Source organism: Hoplias malabaricus, chromosome 2, assembly GCF_029633855.1.
Source record: "Hoplias malabaricus isolate fHopMal1 chromosome 2, fHopMal1.hap1, whole genome shotgun sequence".
NCBI lineage: Eukaryota > Metazoa > Chordata > Actinopteri > Characiformes > Erythrinidae > Hoplias > Hoplias malabaricus.
In genome coordinates, this window is record NC_089801.1 from 57,586,210 (window position 1) to 57,614,088 (window position 27,879).

Sequence of the window (27,879 nt, forward strand, 5' to 3'; positions counted from 1 at the left end):
AAGTGCATGGGAACAACTTGATGATCTTGGGAGATATATCTTAATGTGTGGGAACAACTTAATGATCTATGGGAACACGTTGTTAATGACTCTGAACAATTTAATATGATTTAAATCTTAACGCATAGTGAAAGTGAGATCTTAACATGAGGGAACAACTTATCTATAAGAGCTAGACCATTGGGAACAGCTTAAAATGTATTTGACCAGGCCTACCCGGAGATATATCACCTTCAGCATGCGTGATGATGCGGGTACACGAGATGAATTAACTATTACAGCATACAATGAGACTCTTATTTTGTCAACATTTAATTTTGCAAGAGTTGGCTCGAGAGGATTTGTTGAAAAGTAGTAGCAGTGGACAAGCAGTGGAGCTTGTTTCTTTTTGTTTTATTTAGTTATCTGGCTTCTTGCTTTTGTAAAACACCTTTTACTCATATTCAATGAAATCCGAGAGTCTGTACAGCTGGATGATCCTTCTCCAATGGCGTTGCAGCCTTGATTGATTGACAGCTGGAATATCCAATGGTTGTGCGCTCTGAGCAGTAGAGGGCGGGGTTTGAGAAAGTTGGTGTCGGTCGCCTGACCGGATAATAGAAGTCTCTCTCTTGTTTATTCCGTTACTCAGCGTTAGTGCCTTTGGGCGGTTTATTGCTTATTTTAACATATTCTAGAGCACAACAAACATCTGGGTCAAACTACAATCCAGCCTTTTTACACTGCTGGGTTACTTCCGAGGTTAAAAGCTCTGGTGTTGGTGTTTACTCCCTGAGTTTGATAGCCTTAAATCTGCTGGACACCGGGTGACGGATTAAACCTCGATTTTTAACAGGTTTGTTACAGGTATATTTTAATTGAATGTACTGTTTTGTGATAAAAACAAGTCTGAATACATTTAAGAGTGTTTAAATATTGTTCTGTTAGGATAAGATAACTATCTGCCCGCTTCTTATTCTAGTCATCCGTTCCACCTTAAATACCGGAGCTGCTCCATGTACATTTAAGGTGGAACTCAAAATTACGTCTCATTAAAGTATCAACATTTCACTGAGATTTTAGAACAGTGCCGAGATTGAGTCAGAAAGTGGAGATAGATGTTTTTAAATTCTCATCGATGACTTGAAGCCACTTTTGGATAGGATACATTGTACAATTATTGGAATTTTATTCTTGAAATTTTGATAATCAGAGGAAAGCCCCACGTCATCCGTTATGGGGCACATAGCACGAAAAAGTATTAGTTGTCACTGTTTTTCATTAAAGAATTTAATATCTTTATATAAACAAAGAGCTAAAATCATAAACACCTCATTTAGCATTAATGTTGTGTCCCAAGATCTGAGGTATTTACATCTATTCAGCCTTCAGCAATGTTGCCCCGCCCACCCCCACTTACGTTATAAGGAGTGTTGCAGTCCGGATTGAATTTACATTTACCTGTATTAGTTCTTAAAGACAGTAAATAAATCACTCTGTGTGGTTGTGATGTAATGGACGTAGAGCTAACACTGATCGTCAGGATCTGAGCAACTTTGACCAGGGCCATACTGTGGTGGTCATAATGTTTTGGTCGGAGCGTCTCCAAAACCAGGTCTTGTGGGGTGTTTCTGGTGTGCAGTGCTAAGCTCTGAATAACAATTGGCCAAGGAAAAGACCAGGGTCATGGGTGCAAACAGATGCTCTTGTACCAAAATAATGTTATTACCTTCACTCATGAGTGGTTTTAATCGTGTGGTGATTGCATTAATAAAGTCATGAGAAAGCAGATGGCCAGTAATAATTATCAAGAGTGTAATGAGTAATGCCGGTGTTTGGGTCTGTGTTTCTGGTGCTGCAGCAGCCATGGGGAACCGGGGAATGGAGGACCTGATCCCTTTAATCAATAAGCTGCAGGACGCTTTCAGCTCCATCGGTCAGAGCTGTAACCTGGACCTGCCGCAGATTGCTGTGGTGGGAGGGCAGAGTGCTGGGAAGAGCTCTGTGCTGGAGAACTTTGTGGGAAGGTAACTACACTCACAGTGTAGCACATTTTTTCTTGTGAATATAAACTGGAGACGTGTTGATACTTCCACTGCGGTGTTGAAAAGTGCTCAAAAAGTTAGTGGTCAGTACTTTTTATTATCAGTGTACTGTACATTGTCCAGTTTGGAGTCTACCAATATTCAAGGTGCTGGGGCTTGTCTTTTGGTTTTATTCTGAAGAGTGCACTTTCAGAAACAAGGTGATGTACAGGTACAGTATTGTTTACTAAACAGTGTAGTGTATCTTTAAAGGCACAGAATTGGTGTTAAAGTCCAGTTGTGTTCCCTAAAGGTTCATTACATTCTCTTCTCCAGATGGAGAGGGGGATCTCTGTAATCTTTCATTATACAACTGTTGAGAATAAAAGAACACAATAAAACTCCTGGAGATAAAACAGGGCGAATGAACTCCACACAACTTTAAATCTACAGTTAATATAGAATAATTTACAGGTATTATTCCTAATTAAAGATACTGTATATGTTCCACTGAAGACACCACCAGAGTAACAGTTTTTCTGACAGTGCACTGGCTCTTTTCCAGTTTCAGTCGAGCGAATCTAGTCTTTCCTAAACTACTGACCATTCATAACTGTATCTGGAGTTAATGTTTGACAGAGTTCACACACTTTTTAATGCTGTTCAATTGGAAGAGGAACAAGACACAGTGCTATATACAGAGAGGAATCTAATAATCCAATGTTTATTATCACTGTAAATATATACAGGGCGGGTCTACAGGGCTGTATTGTGCAGCCCTGGGTTAGTGATTAGTGTTGTTAACTGAAGCTAAAGCTGTGGTTTGAAACACAGCCAGGAAACGTGTCTAGGTGTTGTATAAGACACATGCTATAGGTGAAACAATGTTGTAGATTAGCTCTAGCTGCTGTGTTGTGTCTGTGGTCTTTCCAAAGCACCAGAGTTAGCAATGTTTAGTTAATACATTCACGATCAGTCATTTTTACCACCAAAAAGTAGGTAACTATAAGTAGGTAAGTGATTGTTTATTCATTTTCTTGATTTTCAACAATGTGTAATTCAAGAGATGAAAGGACCTGCATGTTGGACCTGTACTGAAAGTGTGGACCTTGAGCTCACCAACTCACACACTGAGAAACAAGAGCACAGTCAGTTTTCTGTGTGCTAAGTCAGAAAACAAGGGCTAAAACGAGCCGTTCTGATTCTGCTTCACTTCTGATGTCAAGTGCAGAGACTTTAGAATGGCCCCGCCCCCTCATCTGAGTCTGACCAATCACAGCGCTGGACCCGTGTTTATGTGAGAGCACAAATATGAGGTTAAACACAGCAAAACAGACTCAATGAGCACAGAGAAATAAGAGCACAGGTTCTGAAGGCGGGCATTCTTGACAGGGCTGTTTAAACAAGGGGAGAACACTGCTGTGGGGTTTGCACCCACGCTGGACACAGACGTTTCATTAAGAAACAGAAATGTTTTCCACTGTGGAGAGAGTTTGGGGTTGCAGGCTGTTCCAGGACAGTTTGGGTGGGCATTGATTCTTAAAGAGGAAGGAAGGACCTGCAGAGATTCTGAGAAGAGACTGAAATCCTCAGCGTCTGCTGTTTCAGTTCCTCTATTTGGAGAGGAGTCCTCTGTCCTCCTCTGTCACACATGCACTGTAATACAGAAATGTTCTGGAGTTTACATGGAGGAGCCGTGTGTGTGAACGCAAATACCCGACACATTGGTCCCGGACTTTACTCAAATGTTATCCTCCGGGTACATAGTGAGAGTGAGACCCTGCGTGAATAGAGCACATGTGCCACATCTAAAGCACACAACACATTTCTGTCTGTGAGAATGTGTCTCCTGCTGAGTGCTGCGTGTGTGAAAGGACCCTCCAGGACATCTCCGGAACTGATACTTTCCTCTGGAGTTTCTTTGGGGTTCATGTATGAAAGTGGGCTGTAGACTCACGCTCCTGAGTGGTGTCCAAATGGCTCCCTACTCACTGTTTCCTACATTACTCACTATATACTGCACTAGTACAGAGAACTGAGGGTGGTGAGCTCATGTGGCTTTTTTCCAAACAGCAAGAAAATGGACAGCTTGATCCATATCTGCAGATTAAAAATTAACCCAGTTTTAAAATATGGACAAAAATCTAATTCCTGATTATAATGTTTCCTCTTTCTCTCTCTATCTCTTTTTAGGGATTTTCTTCCTCGTGGTTCAGGAATTGTCACTCGCAGACCCCTCATTCTTCAGCTGGTCAACAGCAAAACAGGTCCCCTCTCTCTCACTCTCTCTCACACACACACACTGCAGTACATGGATAGTCTGTCCTGTGTTATGTATCTTTAGACTCAACGAGAGGCTGATACATTTAAATACATTTTCATTTAAAATGTTTGAGGTTCCATTGTTTCTTATCTTCTCTTCCACCTTAAATGGCATTACCTTACCCCAGTTACCCAGTAACCTTCCGCCTGCACTGCTCCCCCTCAGAGTGTACACTTCAGTAACATCAACTCCACACACAGGGGCTTAATACGGGCATGAGCGTTAGGGACTCGACTGGAATGTAACCGCTGTCCAGTTTAAGGCGGAATGGAGAGTTGTGGTTTGAAATGAGTGTATATGTATGTGTTTCTGACTGGTGCCCTCCCCTCCCTCTCTCTGTAGAGCATGCGGAGTTCCTGCACTGTAAAGGGAAGAAGTTTGTTGATTTCGATGAAGTTCGTATGGAGATTGAGGCGGAAACGGATCGTATCACAGGATCGAACAAAGGGATCTCGCCTATTCCCATCAACCTGAGAGTCTACTCTCCTCATGGTAACACACACACACACACACACACACACACACACACACACTGGCCATCAGAGCCCACAGGAACTGTAGCAGTTGAGATCAGGGATGTCTCGATCCTCAATCTTTTGTCTGATATAAGCGCTTTTATTTTGAAAGTTCCTGATCTTTAAGATTTTGTAGATGATATGGCCACAGAATATATGAGTTCTAACAATTTCCTCACAATTAATAATAACACAGAGAATTTACATCATTAAAGCCCAGATAATGGTCATGAATTATAAAAATAGTTTAATGACCATCAACCTTAAGTTTGCAGGGTAAATGACTAGGGAATTTTTTTCTTGTGTTTATCTTGTGTTTTTTGACTCAGGCAGCACACAGGAACACTCTTTCTCTCTCTGTGTGTGTCTCTCTCTGTGTCTCTCTCTGTCTCTCTCTCAGTGTTGAATCTGACTCTGATTGATCTTCCTGGGATGACGAAGGTGGCTGTGGGGGACCAGCCGGCGGATATAGAGTTCCAGATCAGGTGAGTGTGAGCAGCACATGCGTCCTCTGAGACACCTGAAGCTTCTTTACAAGGCCTTAAGAGCTGGCTAACAGACTCTCACACTGTGATCATGGTGCTTGTGGGAGGGAGAGGGAGGGGCATTACCCATGGCCACTCGGTGGCGACACTGAGTCCAGAGTTCACAGTTAGAGAAACTGGGAGATGGACTTCACCAGGATCCAACTGCTGCTGTCTCTTCACTGTGATTAAACAGATTTAATTACAGTGGATAAAATGTATTTACTCTCTCTTCTCTCTCTCTGTGTGCGTGTTCAGGGACATGTTGCTGCAGTTCATCACTAAGGAGAGTTGTCTGATTTTGGCTGTAACTCCAGCCAACACTGACCTGGCCAACTCCGACGCCCTCAAAATTGCCAAGGAGGTCGACCCCCAGGGTAATAAAACAAACACACACACACTAACTGGCTGTCTCTAAGAAATATTTGTATCTATGTTAACACAGCTACACACTAACAACGTCTCTTACCTCTGTCCTCCAGGTCTGCGCACCATCGGCGTCATCACCAAACTGGACCTGATGGACGAGGGAACGGACGCCAGAGACATCCTGGAGAACAAACTGCTGCCTCTGAGGAGAGGTGGGACACACACACACACACACACACACACACACACACACACAAAACCTTTACTTTTCTAAAAGCTTAATCCTAATCTTATAACATTTGCTCACCTTAAAATGTAATGTTATACATTGTGGATGTGGAGGCAGCAGTGCTCCAGGAGCATTGGTGCTGTTTCATTGCAGGGTCCCTACTCTAATTTACGCAGCTCTTTTGTGTTTAAATCTGGTCTGGGTTCTGGAAGCAGGTTCTTGTTTAGTTGCTGTTCTCTCGTGGTTCAGAGCGAGTGGAGTAGGGACTAAACCGTGGCGTGTAAACCTTGCAGAGCGCAGATTATCCAGAGAGAGTCATCACTCTGCGCCACGCAACGCAGACGTCCATCACCAACTTTCCATCTGTAAAATCTACAGCTGCAGCAGAGATCACGTTTGTTTTTATCCGACTCATGATGGCAGCTCGTAAAATTACGCTGTGGTCTTTTGAAGAGGTTCAAACGCTTCTTGGATCAGTGGCCAACGAAAAAATCCAGTGAGAACTGGACGGAGCTCTGGGAGTGGAAAACCAACCAGTGACCAATTAGAGAGTAGAGTCCAGTAGATAATTTTTAAAACAGGGCTTAGACTCTGACACCTCCAGGCCACTAGGTGTCAGTGATACATGATGCCACCTTTTAACCTGTGTGTGTAGGTTATATTGGAGTAGTGAACCGCAGTCAGAAGGACATTGATGGACGGAAGGACATCCGAGTAGCTCTGGCGGCCGAGAGGAAATTCTTCCTTTCTCATCCTGCTTACAGACACATGGCCGAGAGAATGGGCACACCTCACCTACAGAAAACCCTCAACCAGGTACACACAGATACACACACAGCCCCGAGAATTAGTGAATCCTGCTGAGCAGATACCTGCACAGAGCAGGTGTCATCTCCATAGAGAAGCACTGGAGACACAATGGGGCACAGAGCCCATCACTGGGCTGTGGAACTGTCTTCTCTGGAGAGATGGAGCCCTGTCCAACACCATGGGGATGAGTGGGAGTGGTGTTTGTGATCCAAAACTATTCCTACAGTCAGAACCTGACCTCGCTAATGTTTCCGAGGCCGAACGCCATCAAATAAAGAAAGACACACACACTAATGTTTTATTTCTCCTTCGTCTCCAGCAACTGACCAACCACATCAGGGACACACTTCCTGGACTGCGCTCCAAACTCCAGAGTCAGTTACTTTCTCTGGAGAAAGAGGTGGAGGAGTACAAGAACTTCAAACCAGACGACCCCACACGCAAGACTAAAGCCCTGCTGCAGTGAGTGTACACACACACACACACACACACACACACACACACACACACATACACTCTACAGTGAGAACACAACATTCAAATTCATATCACAACAATGATTAAAATCCACACATTCTCTGTGGCTCTCAGTGAAAAACTGCTCTGATCTCTGTGTGTGTGTGTGTGTGTGTGTGTGTGTGTGTGTGTTTAGGATGGTGCAGCAGTTCGGGGTGGACTTTGAGAAGAGGATCGAGGGCTCTGGAGATCAGGTGGACACTCTGGAGCTTTCCGGAGGAGCCAGAATTAACCGCATCTTCCACGAGCGCTTCCCCTTCGAACTGGTCAAGGTGACAAACCCCGTCGCCTTTATAGCCTCTCCCTAGTCTCTTTGCTCCTCCTTCATGAAGAACAGCTGGCTTTGGCTGTGTTTGAACCCCACGAGCGACACCACAACATATTTATAATAGTTTATTAATGTTTCCGACAGCCTCCTTCTGTTTGCGGTTCTCTCCCGTTTACGTTTGCACGACTTTCTTTGTGTAATGTTCACATATATACGGCCCCGCCCCGAGGAACTGTGCCTTCTTTTACTGTACACTACCATTCTCTGTATTAATAAAGGCATTGTAGGAATGCTCCTTAATCAGCAACACATCCAGTTGGTAAATTACTGAGTAAAATACTCCCCACAGTTACCTACCTTTTACCTTTCAAACCGGAGAAATAAAAATCCTGTTAGTTTTCCACAGGAAACACACGCACATCTGAGGATCAGAACCTACACAGAAACCCAGACTAGAATTCAAATAAATTAAATATATTGACAATCATAGCAACACAGGGATCAATATAATAGAAACAATCATGAATATGAGTTTATAGAGAGATAGATGTGCTTGTAAAAGTGTGTGTGTGTGTGTGTGTTTGTTTTAGATGGAGTTTGATGAGAAGGAGTTGCGAAGAGAGATCAGCTACGCCATTAAAAACATACATGGAGTGAGGCAAGTCAACACACACACACACACACTCTGACTCTGGCCATGTTCTGCTGCAGTTTGCTTTGCTAATGGTCTGTGCTATGTTTTCAGTATGTTGTTATTGTTAATTGTTGTTTTTCTTGCTGTTGCTCTTAAAGGAACACTATGTAATATTTATACCGTAAGATTACGACTTCAAAATCATTGTGATGCTTCAGTGATCTTTAATGAGGGGAATAGAAGCTCCTCTGAGCTCAGCACTGCAGCAACGGCACTATGTAACTTTAGTAGCCGGGTAGGAAACCACATCCCCTCTCCAGTGATTTCAGTACAGTGCTGAAAATCTGAATTACACTAGGGGGAGACCCAGGAGCAGAATAAGCAAACATTACTTAGTGTTCCTTTAAATCTTAAACCGTTACAGAGTCAGTGGAACACAAACATACTTTTTTCAGTTAAAATAAATGGGTCTCAAAAGAAGATTTCTGCCACATTTTGTACATGTTTGTTTGTTTGTTTGTTTCTTTTTCTTTTTGTTCCTCTTTCTTCTTTCTCTCTCGTCTCTCACTCTCTCGTCTTTCTCTCTGTCTTGCTCTTGCTCTCGTCTCTCTCTCTCTCTCTCTCTCTCTCTCTCTCTCTCTCTCTCTCTCTCCATCCTTCTCTCCACCTTTCCCTCCAGTCCTCCTTGTTTCTCTGTGTGTGTGTGTTTATGTGAAGTGTGTGATGAAGTGCGCGGGCTGTGCTTGTGTCCTCGTCCAGGACGGGTCTGTTCACCCCGGACCTGGCGTTTGAGGCTATAGTTAAAAAGCAGATCATTAAGCTGAAGGAGCCGTGTCTGAAATGCATTGACCTGGTCATTCAGGAGCTCATCAACACAGTGAGGCAGTGCACCAACAAGGTACTGAGAGCTGCAGCTGCTGTGGCTCCTCTCGGCCAGGAGGGGGCGCTGGGAGGCGCTGAGGAACAGGCAGGGAGCAGGGGGCGCTCTGTACACTCAGGGGTGGTCTTGATGTCCAGCTATGAATGTTGAACTAGTGACCTCCTGATGTTAGGGGGCTGACGTTTTTTCAACATCTAGCAAAGACTGGATGTGAAGACCATTGCTGCTTTATTTACTGAATAATAACAGACCTGCACAGTATTTTTATGGTCAGTCTGGGTACTGTAGTAGTGAGCCTAATACAGAACTCATGATGTAAATACAGTCTGCTGGGCCTCGCCACTGCACTGAGGTCAGTTACTGACCTGAAACCAGTAGAAAGGCTTTGGACATTGGATAGTTGTTGACAGAAACTCTTTAAGCCACAGAGAGATGTACAGAAATCCCCTGCTCCTCTTCGTCTTGTCTCTGAGTCTCTGAGAGCATGGTGGTCCCTCCGTCGACGCCTCAGTGACCACAGCATGTGGACAAGGCCAGCTTGGACTGTTAACCTTCACTGGAGACAAGCTTCTGGCTTCTTTAATTTCACCTACATCCACATCGCGTTGGCGTACACATTCGATAACTATAGGGCCCTCCTTTAAATAGTCAATACTTCATTACATTAAATTCAAAGTCAGAATGTTCTCAATCTTTTTTTCACGTTATGAATCAGATGTTATACTGACACCTGGTGGCCTGGATGAGTCAGTGATTCAGTACTAAACCTGTGGGTGACCCACTCTGTGGAGCATAAATTGGTTCATTCAGGGACGACAAAGTAGTTAGATCTCGTAGCATTAATTGAATATTTATATTGATATTGATTACTGATTTCTGGTGGTAAAAACCACAGACAGTTCCTTTTAAGTAGTTCATGCTTAATTTAGCCAGATCTTACCTGAGTGATGTGGGTGAAACTTTATGAAACCAGGAGCTCGTCCGAATTGAGATGATGTTTTGGTGAAAACTAAGCCTTGTGCCTTTTTTCTCTCTTTCTCTCTCTCTCTCTCTCTCTCTCTGTATCCTCTCTGTACTCTTTTACTTTCTTTATTTATTATTTATATACAATCCCCCACCCCTGGCCAATCACCCCCACCCCTCCCCATGTGGCCCGGTGACCCCTCAGGACGGGGTTGTTCACTCCTGACCTGGCCTTCGAAGCCATAGTGAAAAAGCAGATCATTAAGCTGAAGGAGCCGTGTCTCAAATGCGTGGACCTGGTCGTGTCAGAACTGTCCACACTCGTCCGCAAGTGTACAGACAAGGTAATGAAGGAGCGAGAGAGATGTAGAGAGGGACTCGATTAGTGTCTAGATACAATAGATATTTACTTTCACTTCATTAGAAACCCCCTTCGCTTATTATTCTGTTTACAGACCGTAGCCCACCTGGTGATGCCCATTTCTTCAGGCCCCTCTCTGTAGCTCTGGGTTTCTGACCACTGTCCAAATGGTAGCAGACACCTTTTTATTACAAGTTAATTCAGCTCCATAGAAATCAAAGGCTCTGGCATTGTCACTCATGAGTAACTCATCATGTTCTGTAGTAAATGTGGGCTAGAGGGGAATATGCCCCCGGCACTGGGCTGTGGAGCAGTGGAACTGTGTTCTCTGGAGAGATGGAGCTCCTTTTGCTTCCTCTGGGATGAGTTAAGAGTGGTGTTTTTATCCAGAAATAATCACCAAAACGTGGCGGCACAGTGGCGCAGCAGGTAGTGTATCTCTCACATCTGCATGGTCCTGGAGGTTGTTGGTTCTAGTCCCGCTCCGGGTGACTGTCCGCGTGGGTTTCCTCCAGGTGCTCCGGTTTCCTCCCACGCTCCAAAAACACACGTCGGTAGGTGGATTGGAGACTCAAAACGTGTCCGTAGGTGTGTGAGTGAATGCGTGTCGCTCTGTGAAGGACTGGTGCTCCCTTCAGTGTGTGTTCCTGCCTTGCGTCCAATGATTCTGGGTAGGCTCCGGACCCACCCTGAACTGGATAAGGACTACAGACAATAAATGAATGAATGAATGTATAATCACCAACACCAGCCCCTGACCCTTACTGACGTTTATGTAGCTGAATACATAAGATCTTCCATCTTGCAGGTCTTTGAAGGGTTTGACCTCAGTCCTCGTCCCTGCTCAACTGCTTTACTGTCAGTCATCTCCTGCCTGCTGTTGCAGTCTGGTACAGAAAGGTGGCGCTGTACAGTAAGGGGTTTCTAATGAAGTGGAGATGGGTATAAGACGTAGAGAAGGGGGTTATGGGTAAATACTCTAAACGCAGACATTATCAGCTGCTGTCAGAGATCGTTAGACAGGGTGATGGGTGGGTCGCTAACTTCTGGACTGTTGATATTTGTTTGTTGTTGACATGTCGTTTCTGCAGCTTCACTCACTGATCAGTGATCCCCTTCCCCTCCGACCCCCAAACCCCAACTACTGCCATCCCAGCGTCCAATCAAAACGCTCCACCCCTACTGATTGATTTAACTTTCTCCAATCAAAAAACCTCAGTGTTTTTATTTCTTTACCCCTTCACTGCTTCAGTCTCTGCAGCTGATTCTGTCAGGTAACTCGCACACTCTGTCCTCCTGTGAAATCCACACTTTCTCTACCCTTCTGACCTTTAGTGATGTGATTGTGTGATGTGATGTCCACTCGAGTCTGAACGTGAGCTCTGCTCATGTTTGGGTCATTAGTTTGGAGTGGTAGTCTCTTCATTTCCCCCCTTCTCCTGAATGTAGTTCATCATCCACCAGGTTTTTAGCGTCTAACTCAAGCTTCTTTAGTTTGAAACATAGGGTGAATTAACGTGCACAAAGTCCAGGTTGTTTGACCAGTGTGATCGGGCTGGATCAGACCGGAACATCGTGCTCAGGCACGGTACAAGGGAGGGGCTGCTGAATATGAGTACAACCTCGCCTCGTGTTAATTGAACTTAAACCTGACACTCCCTGCAAAACAAATAGGTTGAGCTCACAATGGCAGAGGTTTAAGCTTTTAAAAACCTTGACAATAATTATTTAATGCTGTGGTCATGTGATTAAACCTGCAGATCACCTTTTACTGAAAAAAGTGTCAGTGTTCCTCTTAGTACTGACGGCTACAGACAGTAGGAAAATATTGTCAAACCGTGGGATTAGATTTCCCTCATAGCTATGGTGGGGGAGTGTGCGTTGCATGTTAGCATTATTAGAGATGTCGAGCAGGAAATCTGCCGTCATTTAAGGTGGATAGACTGGTTTATGTGGTTCCTCACTCACTCAGACACACTGTTGTCTATAGACACAGATGGAAAGCCGGACTGAAGCCTGAGCCTTTTCTGGTTATTTCCTAATCTACCATATTTGGCGCTGGGGGGAAATGATGTGAAGATTTAATTTAGAGTTTTTCTACAATTGTCAGTTTAACCCATTAAACCCCATAAAGTCTCTCACTCTCATTAATCATATCACGTTTAGTGGTGTTTCTCCTTCTGTGTTCATGTTTATTCATAACATTGTGTCATAAATCCAGGGTTTAAGGGGTTAACAGAAGACTTAGATGTCTGGTGTAGCTCCAACTTGCATGTCCCTGCACGTCCCACACCTGTTTACCCATAACCCCCCTTCATTACAACCCCTGCAGTGTGTGTGTGTGTTTACCACAGGGCTCCACAGTGTACTGTAATCACCAGGCTTGTGTAATTGGCCTTGACCCTTATGACATCACCAAAGTAAACTGCCTGCAGTGACTGGACTTACCTGTACACTTAATATTAAAGGAGCAGTCAGTCATTTTCTCCACTCATTCTTCTTCACCTTATGAAACAGTCATGATCCTGACACCTAGTGTCTGGGATGTGTCAGAGATTGTGTACTAAACCTTGTTTTACACATGGCTGCCCCCATGTGGGGGACTCACTTTGGAGGATAAACTGCTTTATTCACAGAGCAGTGTGATTCTTCCTCTGTTTATAAACAAGCATTACAAATAATGAATAATCACTTTAAAACACAGTATATTTGGTGTGTTTTAGTGGTAGATATAAATGCTCCTTTAAATGTAGGTAATTCTGGACTGTAATATTACATTTATATTTAAGAACAAATGTTTAGGTAATGGTTAAATAATTACTCTATTACTTGTACTATCAGATAGTGTCTCATAAATTTAAATGATTACCTACAGTGCAGCCCTGTGTGTGAAGTGTTCCTGCATGATGTTCACCAATCAATACTGAAAGAGTGTGTGTGTGTGTGTGTGTTTGTTTTGATGTGCTGCAGCTTTAACTGTGTATTTTCACTCCTAACAGCTGAGCTCTTATCCTCATCTGAGAGAGGAAACAGAGAGAATAGTGACGACGTACATCAGAGAGAGGGACAGCAAGACCAAAGACCAGGTCAGTACCACACAGCATGCTATATTGATGATAATAATAATAATAAAAACTCTATAGCTGTACCTATTAATAACATGTATGTGTGTGTGTGTCAGCCACAGTGCCCCCTGCTGAACAGTAAAGAGTCAGCAGCTATCGTTTATGATCTGTGTTTTACAGGTTATACATTCGTGTCACTTTTAAACTCTGTTTTGGTGTGTGTGTGCGCTGTAGGTGATGTTGCTGATTGACATTGAGCTTTCCTACATCAACACCAACCATGAGGACTTCATTGGTTTTGCCAAGTGAGTGACATCACTTTACGCTGGGCTCTGATTGATCAATTTGATCTGTAGCAAACTGTAAACACAGGGTCACTTCCCTTAACACACTGTGTGTTTCTTCTGTGGTCAGCGCCCAGCAGAGTGCCAGCGTGACCAAGAAGAGAGCCATGCCCAACCAGGTAACACACACACACACTCTTCAGGACTCTGTAAATGCTGACTTTTTTGTAAGACGCCAACGTACTGCTTCTTTACATTTTATCGCTCCAGAGGAGAACGCAAACTGCCCAGATCTGTCACGTCCCACATTTTACCTCTGTTCCGGTTTTGAGTTTAGAATATTTCTGAGTAAAAATGTGTAACCGTTGTGTTTATATCTCTGTGTTCTGCGTCGTTGTCTCTATTCAGGTGATCAGACGAGGATGGCTCACCATTAACATCAGCATCATGAAGGGAGGCTCTAAGGATTACTGGTTCGTACTCACCGCAGAGTCTCTGTCCTGGTACAAGGACGAGGAGGTAAGTGTGTGTGTGTGTGTGTGTGTGTGTGTTAATTTGCTGGCAAGTGTCGAGTACCAGCGAGGCTTTTTTGTCCCTGCAGGGTGAATCAGATTTGTCTGTCTAGTCTGATTTTAGAGCCAGTGTCCCCCTGGGTGAGTTACATGTGAACAAATCTGATTTGTGAGGTCAGACCGAGGACACAAATATGTCCACTATATGATAAATGCACATGGGATCCAGCATGACTGTTCACACTGAGCCTCACATTCAGATCACATTTGAATCCCATTTAAAACCACTTACCAATCTGGTTTAAACCTGATCCAGGGTCTTAAATCCTGCTCTTCTGCTTCTCCTCTCCTGTTGCTCCACACAGCCGTTTCCTCACTGTGTGTGTGTGTGTGTCTTTCTCAGGAGAAAGAGAAGAAGTACATGCTGCCTCTGGACAACCTGAAGATCAGAGACGTGGAGAAAGGGTTCATGTCCACCAAACACACCTTCGCCATCTTCAACACCGAGCAGAGGTGTGTGTTTCTGTTTGAATATATGCATGGCTGCTTACTGTGCAAAGCTTTGTTATTATAAAATGTCATTGATTTTGTGTGTGTGTCTGTGTGAGATCAGGAATGTGTATAAGGACCTACGTCAGGTTGAGTTGGCCTGTGACTCTCAGGAGGACGTGGACAGTTGGAAAGCCTCCTTCCTGCGAGCAGGGGTTTATCCGGAGAAAGACCAGGTGAGTGTGAGGCACTGGGGGCACAGCACTATGTCTCGCATTTGGTCAGAGACCCTTAAAGTAAGAGATAATATACTCTCCCTCTTTTTCAAAGTGGGACACAGTTATGGTTCCACGAGCACCACAGCAGTGTTATCCCCCTGTCTAAACAGCCCTGTTCAGAACACCCACTTCCGTCGCCTGTTCCTTTAAATGATAATGAGCTGCTCGCTGTTCGCCCCGACCCGAGTGCGCAGCAGTGAGGAGCAAGGAGCAGGAGGGCTTTTTACCCATTTTCGCTCGGTTCTCTTTCTTCTCTGTTCTCGTTTTCTCCGTTTTTCTCAGTGCTCTTATTTCTCCACGCTCGTTGTGTTTGTTTTGCTGCCTTTAACCTCGTCTTTGCGGTTTCAAATAAAGGCGGGTTCAGCGCTGTGATTGCACAGACTCAGATGAGGGGGCGGGGCCATTCTAAAGTCTCTGCACTTGACGTCAGAAGTGGAGCCGAATGAGAACAGCTCATTTTATCTTGTGTTTTCTGACTCAGGCAGCACACAGAAACTCTCTCTCTCTCTCTCTTAGGTGGAGAATGATGAAAGTGCTCCGGCCGATACCTTCTCCATGGATCCACAACTGGAGAGACAGGTGGAGACCATCAGGAACCTGGTGGACTCCTACATCGGCATTGTCAATAAGAGCATCCGGGACCTCATGCCCAAGACCATCATGCACCTCATGATCAACAGCGTGAGTCTCACACACACACACACACACACAGAGGGAAACATCTTTCAGGTTGTGTTATGAACTGTGTTTGGGTCTTGAAGATATGAAATGTCCTCTGAAGTTCAGAATCAGTGGAAGATGCTAGTTGTATTTGGAATGATTAATGTAAATAAATAATGACTCTAATGGACTGGTTTAGACAAATAAATCAATAAACACATCAAACTAGACGATGCTTAGGTATGAATCATTTTCATGATGTAGTGGTATGTACTGCTGTGTGTAAACATTGTCTGGGCATTTAGTTGCGATTTTCTGTTTTACCATACGATGTCGCCCACACTCCGACAAGGTTTTTTTTTTGTGGCTGCACTCATGGGTCAAACCTTCTGCAAATTTACACTCATTTTCCCACCAAGCTTTCTTTATGACCTAGTCCCTGAGCACAGAACATCACCACAGCTTCAGAGTGGGTATGTAGTCAGATACAGACCTTTACACGGCCATGGACTGTTCTCTATACTCTCTCTCTCTCTCCAGGCGAAGGAGTTCATTCACTCTGAGCTGCTGGCATACCTCTACTCCTCTGCTGATCAGAACAGTCTGATGGAGGAGAGTGCGGATCAGGCTCAGAGGAGGGACGAGATGCTGAGGATGTACCACGCTCTGAAAGAGGCGCTCAGCATCATCGGAGACATCAGCACCACCACCATCTCCACCCCTCTGCCCCCACCTGTGGACGACACCTGGCTGCACAAAGATCACAGGTACGCTATAGTCCCCCACACTCCCCCGAGATGGAGGGGATTCAGCTTCACTAAGGTCATCCTGCTGTGAACACACCAAATTGAACCGGACACACTGGAGGCCCACTATACTGACCTCTCTCTCTCTCTCTCTCTCCCTCTCAGTCCTCCCGCCCAGACAAAGGCTGCCGCATCTGCGCCCCCTCCTGGTCGTCCTCCTGCGGTCCGTGGCCCCGCCTCTGGAGCTCCCCCAACCAATGCAGCACCTCCTTTCGGGGTCCCCCCAGTTCCGTCTCGTCCTGTGAATGCGTACGCAGGTGGAACCCTGGAGCCTGTTCCTGCCCCACAGATCCCCTCTCGACCCGCCAGAGTGCCCCCATCACTGCCCCCGGGAATACCCAGGTACCCCCTGTTCAGGCCAGGTTAGGGTTTAGGATTAGGTTAAGGGTGAGGACTAGATTCTGAGCACTTGAGGAGGAGGTCTGAGATATTCTTGCACACTGCAGTTCAGGACATGACCAGCAGGAGGCAGATAACGGTTATAGTGTTTTAAATACCAGTATCAGATATCTCATTTATCTCTCTCTCTCTCTCAGGAGACCTCCAGCAGCTCCTAACAGACCCACCATCATCCGTACCACTGAGCCATCCCTGCTGGACTAGACTACCCCCCCACCCCACCCCCCAAAAAAACAAACACACACACAAAAACACACACTACCACATGTACAAACACAATATGTTTCCCCTTTATAATACCCATATCTCTGTGTGAGTGTTACCTTGATGTCAGTGTCTACCTTTTTTTTTTGTTGTTTAGTTCAGAGAGCTTTAAACTCTGTGTTTAAAAACGAGGAGTAATCGAGGACCAGTGCGGGGGTCTTCAGAGCAGAGAGCAGCATCACACTTACGTTGGTGCGGTTGTGTGCAGGGGGTTGCTGTCCCTGGTCAGGTTTAACCCTCTCTGCTGAGAACAAGCCCCTGCAGGTCGTAATACAGTTTAACCTTTAGTCTGAGTGAGAGAGGTGTAGCCTCTGTCCTGTTCCTCTGGGATGAGTTGGAGTGGGGAGTGTGATCCAGAACTAATCCCCAATGCCAGCCCCGGACTCACTGATGATTATGTAAGGGCTGAATGCCATCAGACCCTCGCAGCTATGTTCCAGTGTAAAGCTTCACCGGGAGAGTAGAGACTGAAGCAAACAGGGACAGGCCACACTTCAGCACACATGTTATGTTAATTCAGTTACCTTTATATATTGATTATTAATGTCTGATCATTTCATATATACTGGGGCTATACACCGATCAGCCACAACATTACAACCACTTACTATGTTTTCACAGTCACTGTCCATTCTCTCAGTTCCACTGACCACGCTGGAGCACTCGGTACGTCTACAATCACAGACTGTGATCCACCTGTTGCTCTGCATAATTTGTTACCCACGTTTTCCTGTTCTTCAGCACTCAGGACCCCCACAGAGCAGGTGTGATGTGGTGGTGGATCATTCTCAGCGCTGCAGTGACACTGACGTGGTGGTGGTGTGTTAGTGTGTGTTGTGCTGGTGCGAGTGGATCAGACACAGCAGTGCTGCTGGAGTTTTTACACCCTGTGTCCACTCACTGTCCCCTCTGTGAGACACTCCTCCCTCGTTGGTCCACCTTGTAGATTTAAAGTCAGAGACAGTAGCTCATCTGTCGCTGCACAGTGTGTGTCAGTCGCCCTCTAGTCCATCAGTGACACAGGACGCTGTCGGCTGGATGTTTTTGGTCGCTGGACTGTTCTCAGTCCAGCAGTGACACTGAGGGGTTTAAAAACTCCAGCAGCACTGCTGTGTCTGATCCACTCGCACCATCACAGTCAGTGTCACTGCACAGCTGAGAATGATCCACCACCACATCACACCTGCTCTGTGGGGGTCCTGAGCGCTGAAGAACTACAGAGTTGCTCCTGAGTAGTGAGTGGACAGTGAGTGTAGAAACAAAGGGGTGGTCCTCGTACGGCCTGATAGGTGTGTTGCTGATTTTCTTATTGACGTATTAATGATATTATTAGTGAATACATTGGTGATAAATGTTAGTGGAATTCTTACTTTGTTTAATGTACTGCATATTTCATATTAACCATGACATGCTTTTGATTAACTCTTGTTGGAAAACAAAAGGGAACAATGTATCTTGCCTTACTTTTGCTGATATTACAGCTTTATAACTTTATAATATGCCACTACTCTGTGCCTTCCTACACTAATCTCTAATAATTAATTACTAATTACCGATTATTGGTCAAACTGGAAATGACTTTTTCAAACACGTCTTCAGAATAACACTCCATTTTTTACAGGGCTCGTTTGTAAAGAGTGTTTTTGCTTTGTTGATATATTTATAAGCACTTTGAGCATCGAAATCTATGCAGGAATCCAAACTTTTCTAATGTATGAATATCTTAGTGGTTGTAAACCAGGGAAGTGCAGACGTGCCTTAAACCGCCGCTGGTCAGACCGAGCACGCCAAAATCCACTGTGTTGCTTCCGTTTTTGCTTTATTTTCATGTTCTGATGCATTCTTGAGTTCAAATATTTCAGAATAATATCTAAAGGGTAATAGACCACCACACAACTCCCGAGAAAAAGCTATATCTCTTGTTTATAGTTTTAACGTGTCATTTGTTCTGCAACAAAAACAGTTCCTCAGGCAGAATGTCCTCAAGTACAAAAAGAATAGGTTTCTCTTTACGAAAGTGTCCCAGAGTGAGGTGGTTAGTGGGGGATAATGTCTGCTCTGAAAAAAAAACCCAGAACACAGTTTCAGCACCACCTCCTCCTCCTCTGTTCAGAGGGATATTAATTTTTGTAGATTTTTAGAAGCACCTCCTCTTACATACAAGCTCAATCATTCAGTCACTCACTCACACAGGAACTGCACCACAAGAGGCACTATTCAGCTTTGCATTAGACAATTTGTGTTGGTTTTTCCTTTTTTAATTTTGTTCGAAAGTGTACTTAAACACTAATAGGCTTTGTCCTCAGCCCCCCCCCCCTTACACACACACACACACACAGCACAACCCACAGTGCTACCCTTCTATTATCTGCTGATGCATGAATGGAGCTCTGCATACTTGGAGGAGTCACCTAGTGTCTACCAAACTGACGTCTGAGTGAATCTCTCTGTGTGTGATGGTCTTAAATCAAACGTGAGTTCAGTAAAACATCAGTGTTAGACGTTCCCAGCTTTGCCTTAAACACCTTTTTCCTAATGCACTCGATTTTCTTTATTTCATGTTGTTTTATATCTTCCTTTGCGTGTGTCGCACTCCCCCAGTCCAACCCCCACCCTTTCTACCAGACCTGTAGCCACCTTCTCTAACTGCTGCCGACACAACACACTTGGAGGAGAACACTAAATGTCCAGTTGTGTTTTGTTAGCGAACAGATGTCTAGTGCATAGTAAAAGGGGAGTGGCCAGAAATATTTACAGCACACACAGGCACAGTCTGATGTTTTTTGTCTGCTTATTTTTTATTTTTGTTATCTTTGTTTACATTGTCCTCTGCCCTTCACTTTGTGGTCAGTGCTGTGTCTGAACTTTCTGAATGAGGTGAACAATGCAATTTATGAAAATGGAAAACCGAACAATAAAAAAAAGGTAATGGAACTTGTTTTCTGTCTTTATTTTAATTGTTTTACTTCCTCCTCTTTTACTGAACTCAGTGAAGAGCTGTGACCGGGTTCATTTACCTCACTCTTCCGTTCAGTACAGAGGGACACAGACCTCCCTGAATATCAAATACTTTGCTGAGTACCAAGTCTCTTTGAGTATATTTCCTCTCCATGTGCTGCTCTGCAGTCGTTTTGAGCTGGTAACCTCTCTAATGTGTTTACAAAGCCCCAGTGTCTGTAAATGGGTAAAAAAACTAAGTGTCTAGGTGCTATGCTAGGCTTTCTCTCTCTCTGCTCACGGCAGAGAAACGCCATTTGGAGATTTTTAGACAAGAGACTCCAAATGCTGAAAAGCACCAACCGATATGAGGATGTTTCTCTATTCCTGCTCCATAGGAGGGTAACACTGACATTTTGTGCTGTATCAGATCACTTAAGGTGGAAATGTCTCCAAACTCATGAGATGGCTAACTGCATTAGCGACAGTGCTAATGAGTTTCTGTGGGAATTCAAACAGTGAATAAAAACTTAGGTTGAGGTAATGTCAGATATGTACAAACAAATATTATTTTCCCTTCAAACACACTGTTCCACCTTAAAAGATGCAGAGCTTAGAACTGCCTTTCCCGACAATCATACTTTCCTTTTAACTGAGTACTGCACTGAGTATGAAGTTGGTTTCTGGGTTTGAGGACTTCACTGAGTAAGTACTCAATACTGAATATTAAGTACTTCAGTATGGCGTACAGTAAGAACACAAGTGAATGCAGTAAAACAGACAAAAGTTGTTCAGTATGTTTTTATTTTTAAAAAATCTTAAAAAATATGCATCACATTGTGGTCAAGGTGAGTCTGCAACTCTAGCTAAAGTCAAACAGGAATCAGCTCTGAAAGGAAATGACTTCGATTTTAGAGAAAGACAAAGAGGAACGTCAGAGAGAAAACAAAGACGTCCAATGACCTGAAAGCCCCATGTCTCCACAGCTCCCACTAAACCAACACCACTTTTAAAAACAACAAACCTCCACAGGAAATACCACCACTGCCAGGACAAAACTTTTTTATCTCCATTCTGGCCACTTTCCCTCTCATTCAGCAGTGGGGGTTTGGAGCCAGAAGATCGCTGGTTCCATTCCTGGAATGGCAGGAAACTGGGGGTGGGGGTACTGAAGGAACAGCACTGCCTCCTCCCTCAACATCCCTGGCTGACGTGACCTTGAGCAAGACACCTAACCCCCAACCACTTCCTGGGTGCAGATTTGGCTGCTGGCTGTTTCAGAAGTGTGTGCGTGTGTGTTTACAAGTACTGTTGTGTAATTTTGAATGAATCATCTTTAACTTTCACACCGATGGCCCAAAAACTTCCTGAACAACCAACCAATAGAACTGCTCCTATAAAGTGTTCTGGAGATACAAGGTTTGGGATTGACAGTGACAGTATTACATTTATAAACTCATTATAACCATCCATTATAATCAATGTTCAATCATTATAAACTAAAACATACTACCAGGTGTCTTCTGTCCCCTCTTTGAATATTTTATTAATCAGATCCTGACACTGAACTTGGGAAGTGATGATATATGAGACTGGTTTTAATATTAATTTGGTAAAGAGTTACACAGCAGATCTGATTGATTTTAAATTAAGGGCCTGATCAATGAAACCAATACCTGATCAATACTGGACTCACTGTAACAGCTGAGACAGAGCGCTCAGATGATGGAGAACATAATGATCCTTCACAGAGAGCAGAACATCCTACACCAATCTCCCAGATCCTGGAGCCACTGAGCCCCTGAACCATGCTCCACAAATCAGGACTTCTTTAGCCAGATAACTTAAACCCAAACTCAAGCCCGTCCAGTAGGAAAAGAGTTGAGGGATATCTGGAGTTAATCAGATCACTTAAAACCAAAATTCAGGACAGTCCAGGAAGATTTTTCCCTTAATGGACAGCCTTGAGTTAGGGCTTCATTTATCAGGCTAAAGTTAGCCATCCTTTGTGTGACACACCTGGGGAGGGTGATGTGGACTCAGTACAGTCCAGCGACTGAAAACATCCAGCCGACAGCGTCCTGTGTCACTGATGAAGGACTAGAGGACGACCGACACACACCGTGCAGCGACAGATGAGCTACTGTCTCTGACTTTACATCTACAAGGTGGACCAACGAGGGAGGAGTGTCTCACAGAGTGGACAGAAAGTGGACACAGGGTTTAAACATTCCCTGTCTGTGTGGGACACTGTGTTTAAACTTGTCTCATGCCTGTACCTGTTCATTTTATTAATGATTAAACTATATTATTGTTTACAGTTTCAGCTGATGGGTGTGATGAGTGTCGAGGTGTCATTCCACAATCATTCAGCCCCAGAGCGACAGTGGAAGACTGAGCTGAATTACAGGGTGTTACTGATCACAGATGATTATTGAACAGTGATTTCTGTGGTTCTACTATGGGTTAATCGTTAAACAATGTCTGTCCCGTCAGCTGAGGTCCGCAGAGAGGAGCAGGACACAGAGGAAACTCAGACCAGTTTCCTCCGTTCCTGTTTGTTTGTTGTTTGCATGTTTGTTTGTAATCGCTGCAGTCTAGCGGTCAGTAACGATGAAGACGGGAAGAGGTTTGATCCTAAAGCTGAGATTAGAGCAAGGCACTTCAACCCTTTACTGGGTTTAAACTACATCTCTTCAGAGGAGAAGAGTTTATTCACATCATCTCTGTCAGAACAAAGCGTCCCACCTCAAAAACACATGCTGACCATACGGGAATGTTTTGGTCATTTTTGGAGAGTTTCTATTGGTCCACTCTTCATTACACGTCCAGGGTTGGACGATACAACCAAACTTTATATCACAATTTATTTCTTTTAGTTGATACAATATTCTGATATCGATACGAACAGAACAAACAAGAAACATGACATCACCCATCAAACATAACCCTATTGGCTTTGTTAATATTAAAATGTTTAAACTAAATACTAAGTTGAGTGCTGACCTGATGACAGCGCCCTCTAATGACCGTCAGTTAGTGACAGATGCTGTAAATAATGTGTACTGAAATATTGAAAATGTGTCTATAATAATATCGTTACTGGAACATTTTATATTGCGAAATATATTGATATTTAATTATCATCCAGCCCGAGAATGTAATCAGTGAGATTAATACACTTCGCATTAAGAATCTGATGGCAGCCAATAGAGCACTGGTCAGATTTCCTGCCATTTATACTTCCACTGTAACCCACAGTTCGGGGGTCTTCATAGAGGGATTTAATGTGCAACAAAAATGAGGTTTTGATAAGAACCATGACTAATTTAAACATATATAATGTGATAAATATAAAGATTCAGTGAACAAATTCTGACATTGGTGTACATATTTCAGAAAGGACCAATAGAAACTGCCCAAAATTAAATCAATCTTCAACTTAACAATACATTCATATAGTGAAAGCTTTCCTTTCTCATAAATGCAGTTTTAAAAGTGCAAAAATATCATTGTCATATCAAAGCCTCATTGTTATTGTTAAAAGTGTATCTTATTCTTACATCATGTGAAAACACCAGGGCTCTTTATTCATTTAATTACGAACGGACCAATAGAAATGCTCCAAAATGATCTGGAATGCATGTGTTACTTGGAGATATGAGGTTTCTACACGCCTGTGTATACGTACACATCAACAATCATCTTCCGCACTCTGTCTCAGGTCCTCTCCCAGCCGCCTACGGTCCATCACGCAGTCTCCTGTGCTACTATAGGCTGATTAGAAGATAGGGGGCATGGCCTCAGGACCTGATCTTCCTCTTGTCCTCGAAGAGGCGGCGGACTGTGAAAACCTGTATGACGGCCACCAACAGCATGACCAGGAGAGAGCTACAGGACCAGAAAGAAACCCGCCACAGATTATCCTCCAACAGGTTCCGGTCTCGAGCCTCGAACGCCCGCAGAACCGTCTGCATCTGACGACTTCGCTCCAGACGGCGATGAATAGAGTCCATTGACTCCTACCGAAAGGGGGTGGGGCGGGGAGAAAGAAAAGTGTGAGTGGGTAGGAGGGTTAGCATATTCTCTGCTCAGTTTAAACTAAAATGAATAATGGATCCCAATGCCTGTGTGCAGTGACAGGGACACTTTACTAAATAAATATCAACATCCTTTGCGTGAGACGTAAAGATCCTGAGTCAGAGGTAGTGTGTTACTGTGAATCTGTGAAACGCGGCGGAGGGAGTGTGTTACTGTGGATCTGTGAAACGCGGCGGAGGGAGTGTGTTACTGTGGATCTGTGAAACGCGGCGGAGGGAGTGTGTTACTGTGGATCTGTGAAACAGGGCGGACGAAGTGTGTTACTGTGGGAAGTGTGTTACTGTGGGAGGTGTGTTTATAGAAGAAGGTCCTCTTACCCTTATATCTTCCAGTTTATACTCCAATACACTCTCTGGCTCCCCAAGCCCCGCCCACTCATCTTCAGCTCCCACGTCATTGGCTGAACTGTCAAGTATGACCTCAAAAAACACCATCTTCTCTGAGAATCTGCTGAAGCTGTTGTCAAAGCAGATCTGATAGTCTCCCTCCTCAGTGGGCTCCACCCTGAACAACAGAAGAGGGCAGCAACGCAGTCGTTCAATCAAATCTAATTCAGTTTCCAAAGCTACCACATAATTACTAATAAACATAGACAATAGTAACCACAGCTAACACAATATGAACTTCCACATTTTAGTCAGTCATTCATTCATTCATTCATTCAGTGAATAAGTGAGTAGGTGACGGAATGAAATCCATGTGTTGGTTTCCATCTAAAGTGACAGGAGTGTGTGAGTGATTGGAGAGATGGGTTTGGACTGCTCCCCGAGACCAGGGCCTCATGTTAGAAATTACAGCTCAGTGTAAATACAAATGGATAGAGAAAAGCAGCCAATTAGGAGCTGCGGAATGTGGCGGTAACTCAGAACAGCCAATAAGCAGGAGGTGGAGGAGGGACCTACATGTGGACACCGTCAGAGCGCCGGAACTCAGAGACCAGCTGGACCCCACGAGGAGAGAAGATGGAGAAGTCCACGTCCATACCTGCCCCGGCAATGACCTGCAAATAAACAGAAACAAACACACACACAAAATAAAACATTGCAATTAATAAAAAGTAACACCACCCCAACTACTCCCACTCTCCTAATGTACTGAAGAGAACAGTTCTTCTGCTCCACAGCCCAGTGCCGGGAGATGTGCCTCTCTGGTGACACTCTGCACTGAGTGTGATGAGGTGTGGCTCATGTGCAGCTGCTTCAGAGAGTCAGAGGTTCTGTACCAACATTGAAGAAAAAATTCCCTTGTTCAGTTTACATTAAAGTGTGAATCTGGAGCCCACCACCACATACAATGTGAAACAAGACCCAGTTAGTTCTCTGTGTGCTGCCTGAGTCTGAAAACACGAGATAAAATGAGCTGTTCCGATTCTGCTCCACTTCTGACGTCAAGTGCAGAGACTTTAGAATGGTCCCGCCCACTTGTCTGAGTCTGTCCAATCACAGCGCTGGACCAGCCTTCACGTGAAAGCGCAAAGACGAAGTTAAATGTAGCAAAGCAGACAAAGGCAGAGAAAAAAAGCACTGAATAAAAAGGGAGAAAACGAAAATGGAGAAGAAAGAGAAACCAGCGAAAACCAGAGTTTCTGCTCCTCGCTCCTCACTGCTGTGCGCTCAGGGTCGGGGTGAACAGCGAGTGGCTCATTATCATTTAAATGAATACGTTCTGAACAGGGCTGTTTAGACAGGGGGAGAACACTGCTGTGTGGCTCGTGGGGTTTGACCATAGCAGGTCACAGACATTTCATTAAGAACCACGGTTAGACTTTCCTCCACTCTTACAGGAGCAGAGCTGATTAACACTGGGCTGTTGATAACAGAAGAGCTGACCTTTGACCTGTAGAGGTGTTTTCCACTTTCCCAAAGCTGATTCAGCTGCAGAAATCCTGGATGATTTGAGTAAAGATGAGGTTAATCAATGTTTCTCCACTCTCCTTACAGCGTGAGGATGTTTAACACGGACACACAACACAAACATCAGAGCAGCTTCATACCCTTAATACAAACACAGGCACACTTTAATTTAAAAACTGTTCCTCTGCCCGAAGGTGGATGAGGAGACGTGCTGTGGTACTGACCTTTCCACAAAATGAACGTCTGAGGAAGATGTAACTGAGGGGTGTGATGTGTAGCTCAGAACCGTTCACTGTGCTGATAACAGGATCCAGTCATTTGAAGATGTTTATGTTAGTCGTGTTTACACCTGGTGCTCCATCTCCAGGTGGCTGTTCTACGTTATCAGCCGGGTTTATGACTATGTTTCAGTGGTCGTTCTGATGATTATAATAGTTTTCATTGGAGTTTCAGTGACATTTAGTAGAGTTTCTGGAGTGTTTAAATTAAATGTAGTGATGCAGCTTCAGTCATGTTTTACCTGGTACTCCACCTCCAGACGGCTGCCTGTCTTAGTGCTGCTTCTGTGGTGTTTTAGTGATTTCAGTTGTGATTAAACCACATTTGTATGTCATAATCCACATCCTGGCTGCAGAAGTCCATTTTGTGATACTGAGGTGCTCTTTCACTGTTGTTTTAGTGAATTCAGTGCTATTTTACTGGCGTTTTAACCACTTTTTCCCGAAACACCACTTCCAGACTGCTATTCTTCTCTTTAACCCATGTTAGTGAAGTGTTAGCTCTGTTTTAGTAGTGTTCTAAAGTGATTTTAGAGGTGTTTACTCATGTTTTACCTGGTTCTCCATTTCCAGGTTGCTATTTTTTTCAACTCGTTTTAATTAAGTTTAAATGCTGTTTGGGTGGTGTTTTAGTGATTTTAGGTTGCTTTTGTTTTCCATACTGCACCTGGTATTCCACCTCCAGACTGCTGCTCTTCAGTTTAACCCATTTAGTGGATATTTAGCTCAGTTTTAGTAGTGTTTTATGGTGATTTAAGATGTTTACCAGTGTGTATACCTGGCTATCCACCTCCACACTGCTGTTCTTCTGTTTAAGTCAATTTCAGTTAAGTTAAAGTGCTGTTTCAATGGTGTTTTACCTGGTACTCCACCTCAAGGCTGCTGTTCCTGGCGGCGCTCTGGTAGAAACACTCGGTGTGTCCGGGCTGGAGGAGGAAGGTGAGCTCGCTGTCTATGCCCGGGGTAAAAGCCGCTTCCACCGCGGCGCAGAGCAACACAAACCCCGCAGGGCCGAGGACCGAGCTCCCCGGGAACAACATACCGCTCCGGAGCCGAGAAATAAGCAGAAACAACACCTGAAATCCCGCGTTAACTCCAACACATCTCCAGCACTTCCGCCACTCTACTCTCGGCTACAGCTGGGTCTCACTCGAGAAGAATCATTCATATGAACCGATTCCTTTTGATGAAACCATTCGAGTGAATTGAGATATAACTTTTGTGGTGCTTCAACCGGACGATTCATTCTCAGAGACTCTCTCACACTTAATTCTGGGTAATTAGTAATTAAGTCGTCTGAAATTCACATAAACAATTAAAATATATAAAACAAATCCAGCCTGTTTCAGCTTCGCTTCTACAAACAAGAGAGTCTTAAGTGTAGCTCGGTATATTTATGTCATTCCACCAATAAATCATCTCTAAGTAAGGACTGAATCAGTTGGGTGTCGAGGAGTCGGTTCCCTACATTAACTGAATCGGTTGAATCACACCTTCAGCTGAAGTTACTCAAACTGCCCGTCACTGCAGTTACTTCTGCTTTAGAGGGTCGAGTGGG

At 44.2% G+C, this 27,879-nt stretch overlaps 2 protein-coding genes across 3 annotated transcripts; one reads left to right on the forward strand and one right to left on the reverse strand.

Moving 5' to 3' along the window:
• The first annotated feature begins 637 nt into the window (after positions 1 to 637).
• Positions 638 to 20,080, forward strand: dnm2b (dynamin 2b). 2 transcript variants are annotated; one of them, XM_066660468.1, is made up of 22 exons: positions 638 to 835; positions 1,841 to 2,006; positions 4,197 to 4,270; positions 4,669 to 4,818; positions 5,242 to 5,326; positions 5,624 to 5,742; positions 5,848 to 5,946; positions 6,619 to 6,779; positions 7,093 to 7,235; positions 7,426 to 7,561; positions 8,148 to 8,215; positions 8,951 to 9,089; positions 13,395 to 13,481; positions 13,695 to 13,765; positions 13,875 to 13,923; positions 14,153 to 14,263; positions 14,660 to 14,769; positions 14,870 to 14,981; positions 15,540 to 15,704; positions 16,224 to 16,450; positions 16,595 to 16,831; positions 17,026 to 20,080. In XM_066660468.1, exons 2-22 carry the CDS (start codon positions 1,846 to 1,848, stop codon positions 17,090 to 17,092), a joined length of 2,571 nt encoding a protein of 856 aa, XP_066516565.1. In that variant the 5' UTR covers positions 638 to 835; positions 1,841 to 1,845; the 3' UTR covers positions 17,093 to 20,080. The 2 variants fall into 2 exon arrangements, with proteins under 2 accessions (XP_066516565.1, XP_066516566.1); XM_066660469.1 differs by having other exon boundaries at positions 1,844 to 2,006.
• An 804-nt stretch (positions 20,081 to 20,884) lies between these two features.
• tmed1b (transmembrane p24 trafficking protein 1b) lies at positions 20,885 to 27,489 on the reverse strand. The gene is made up of 4 exons (XM_066660495.1): positions 27,182 to 27,489; positions 25,093 to 25,190; positions 24,508 to 24,694; positions 20,885 to 24,111 (listed from the first exon to the last, which is right to left on the reverse strand). Exons 1-4 carry the CDS (start codon positions 27,359 to 27,361, stop codon positions 23,893 to 23,895), a joined length of 684 nt encoding a protein of 227 aa, XP_066516592.1. The 5' UTR covers positions 27,362 to 27,489; the 3' UTR covers positions 20,885 to 23,892.
• Positions 27,490 to 27,879: the final 390 nt, after the last annotated feature.

Bases quoted from the DNA above. Each gene is read 5' to 3' on its own strand.
- dnm2b (XM_066660468.1), top strand. From the start codon at position 1,846: ATGGGGAACCGGGGAATGGAGGACCTGATCCCTTTAATCAATAAGCTG. The intron at 5,947-6,618 runs GTGGGACACACA...CTGTGTGTGTAG, and splicing joins ACTGCTGCCTCTGAGGAGAG to GTTATATTGGAGTAGTGAAC. The intron at 16,451-16,594 runs GTACGCTATAGT...TCTCCCTCTCAG, and splicing joins TGGCTGCACAAAGATCACAG to TCCTCCCGCCCAGACAAAGG.
- tmed1b (XM_066660495.1), bottom strand. From the start codon at position 27,361: ATGTTGTTCCCGGGGAGCTCGGTCCTCGGCCCTGCGGGGTTTGTGTTG. The intron at 24,695-25,092 runs GTAGGTCCCTCC...TCTGTTGTTCAG, and splicing joins CGCTCTGACGGTGTCCACAT to GGTGGAGCCCACTGAGGAGG. The intron at 24,112-24,507 runs GTAAGAGGACCT...CCCTTTCGGTAG, and splicing joins ATAAACTGGAAGATATAAGG to GAGTCAATGGACTCTATTCA.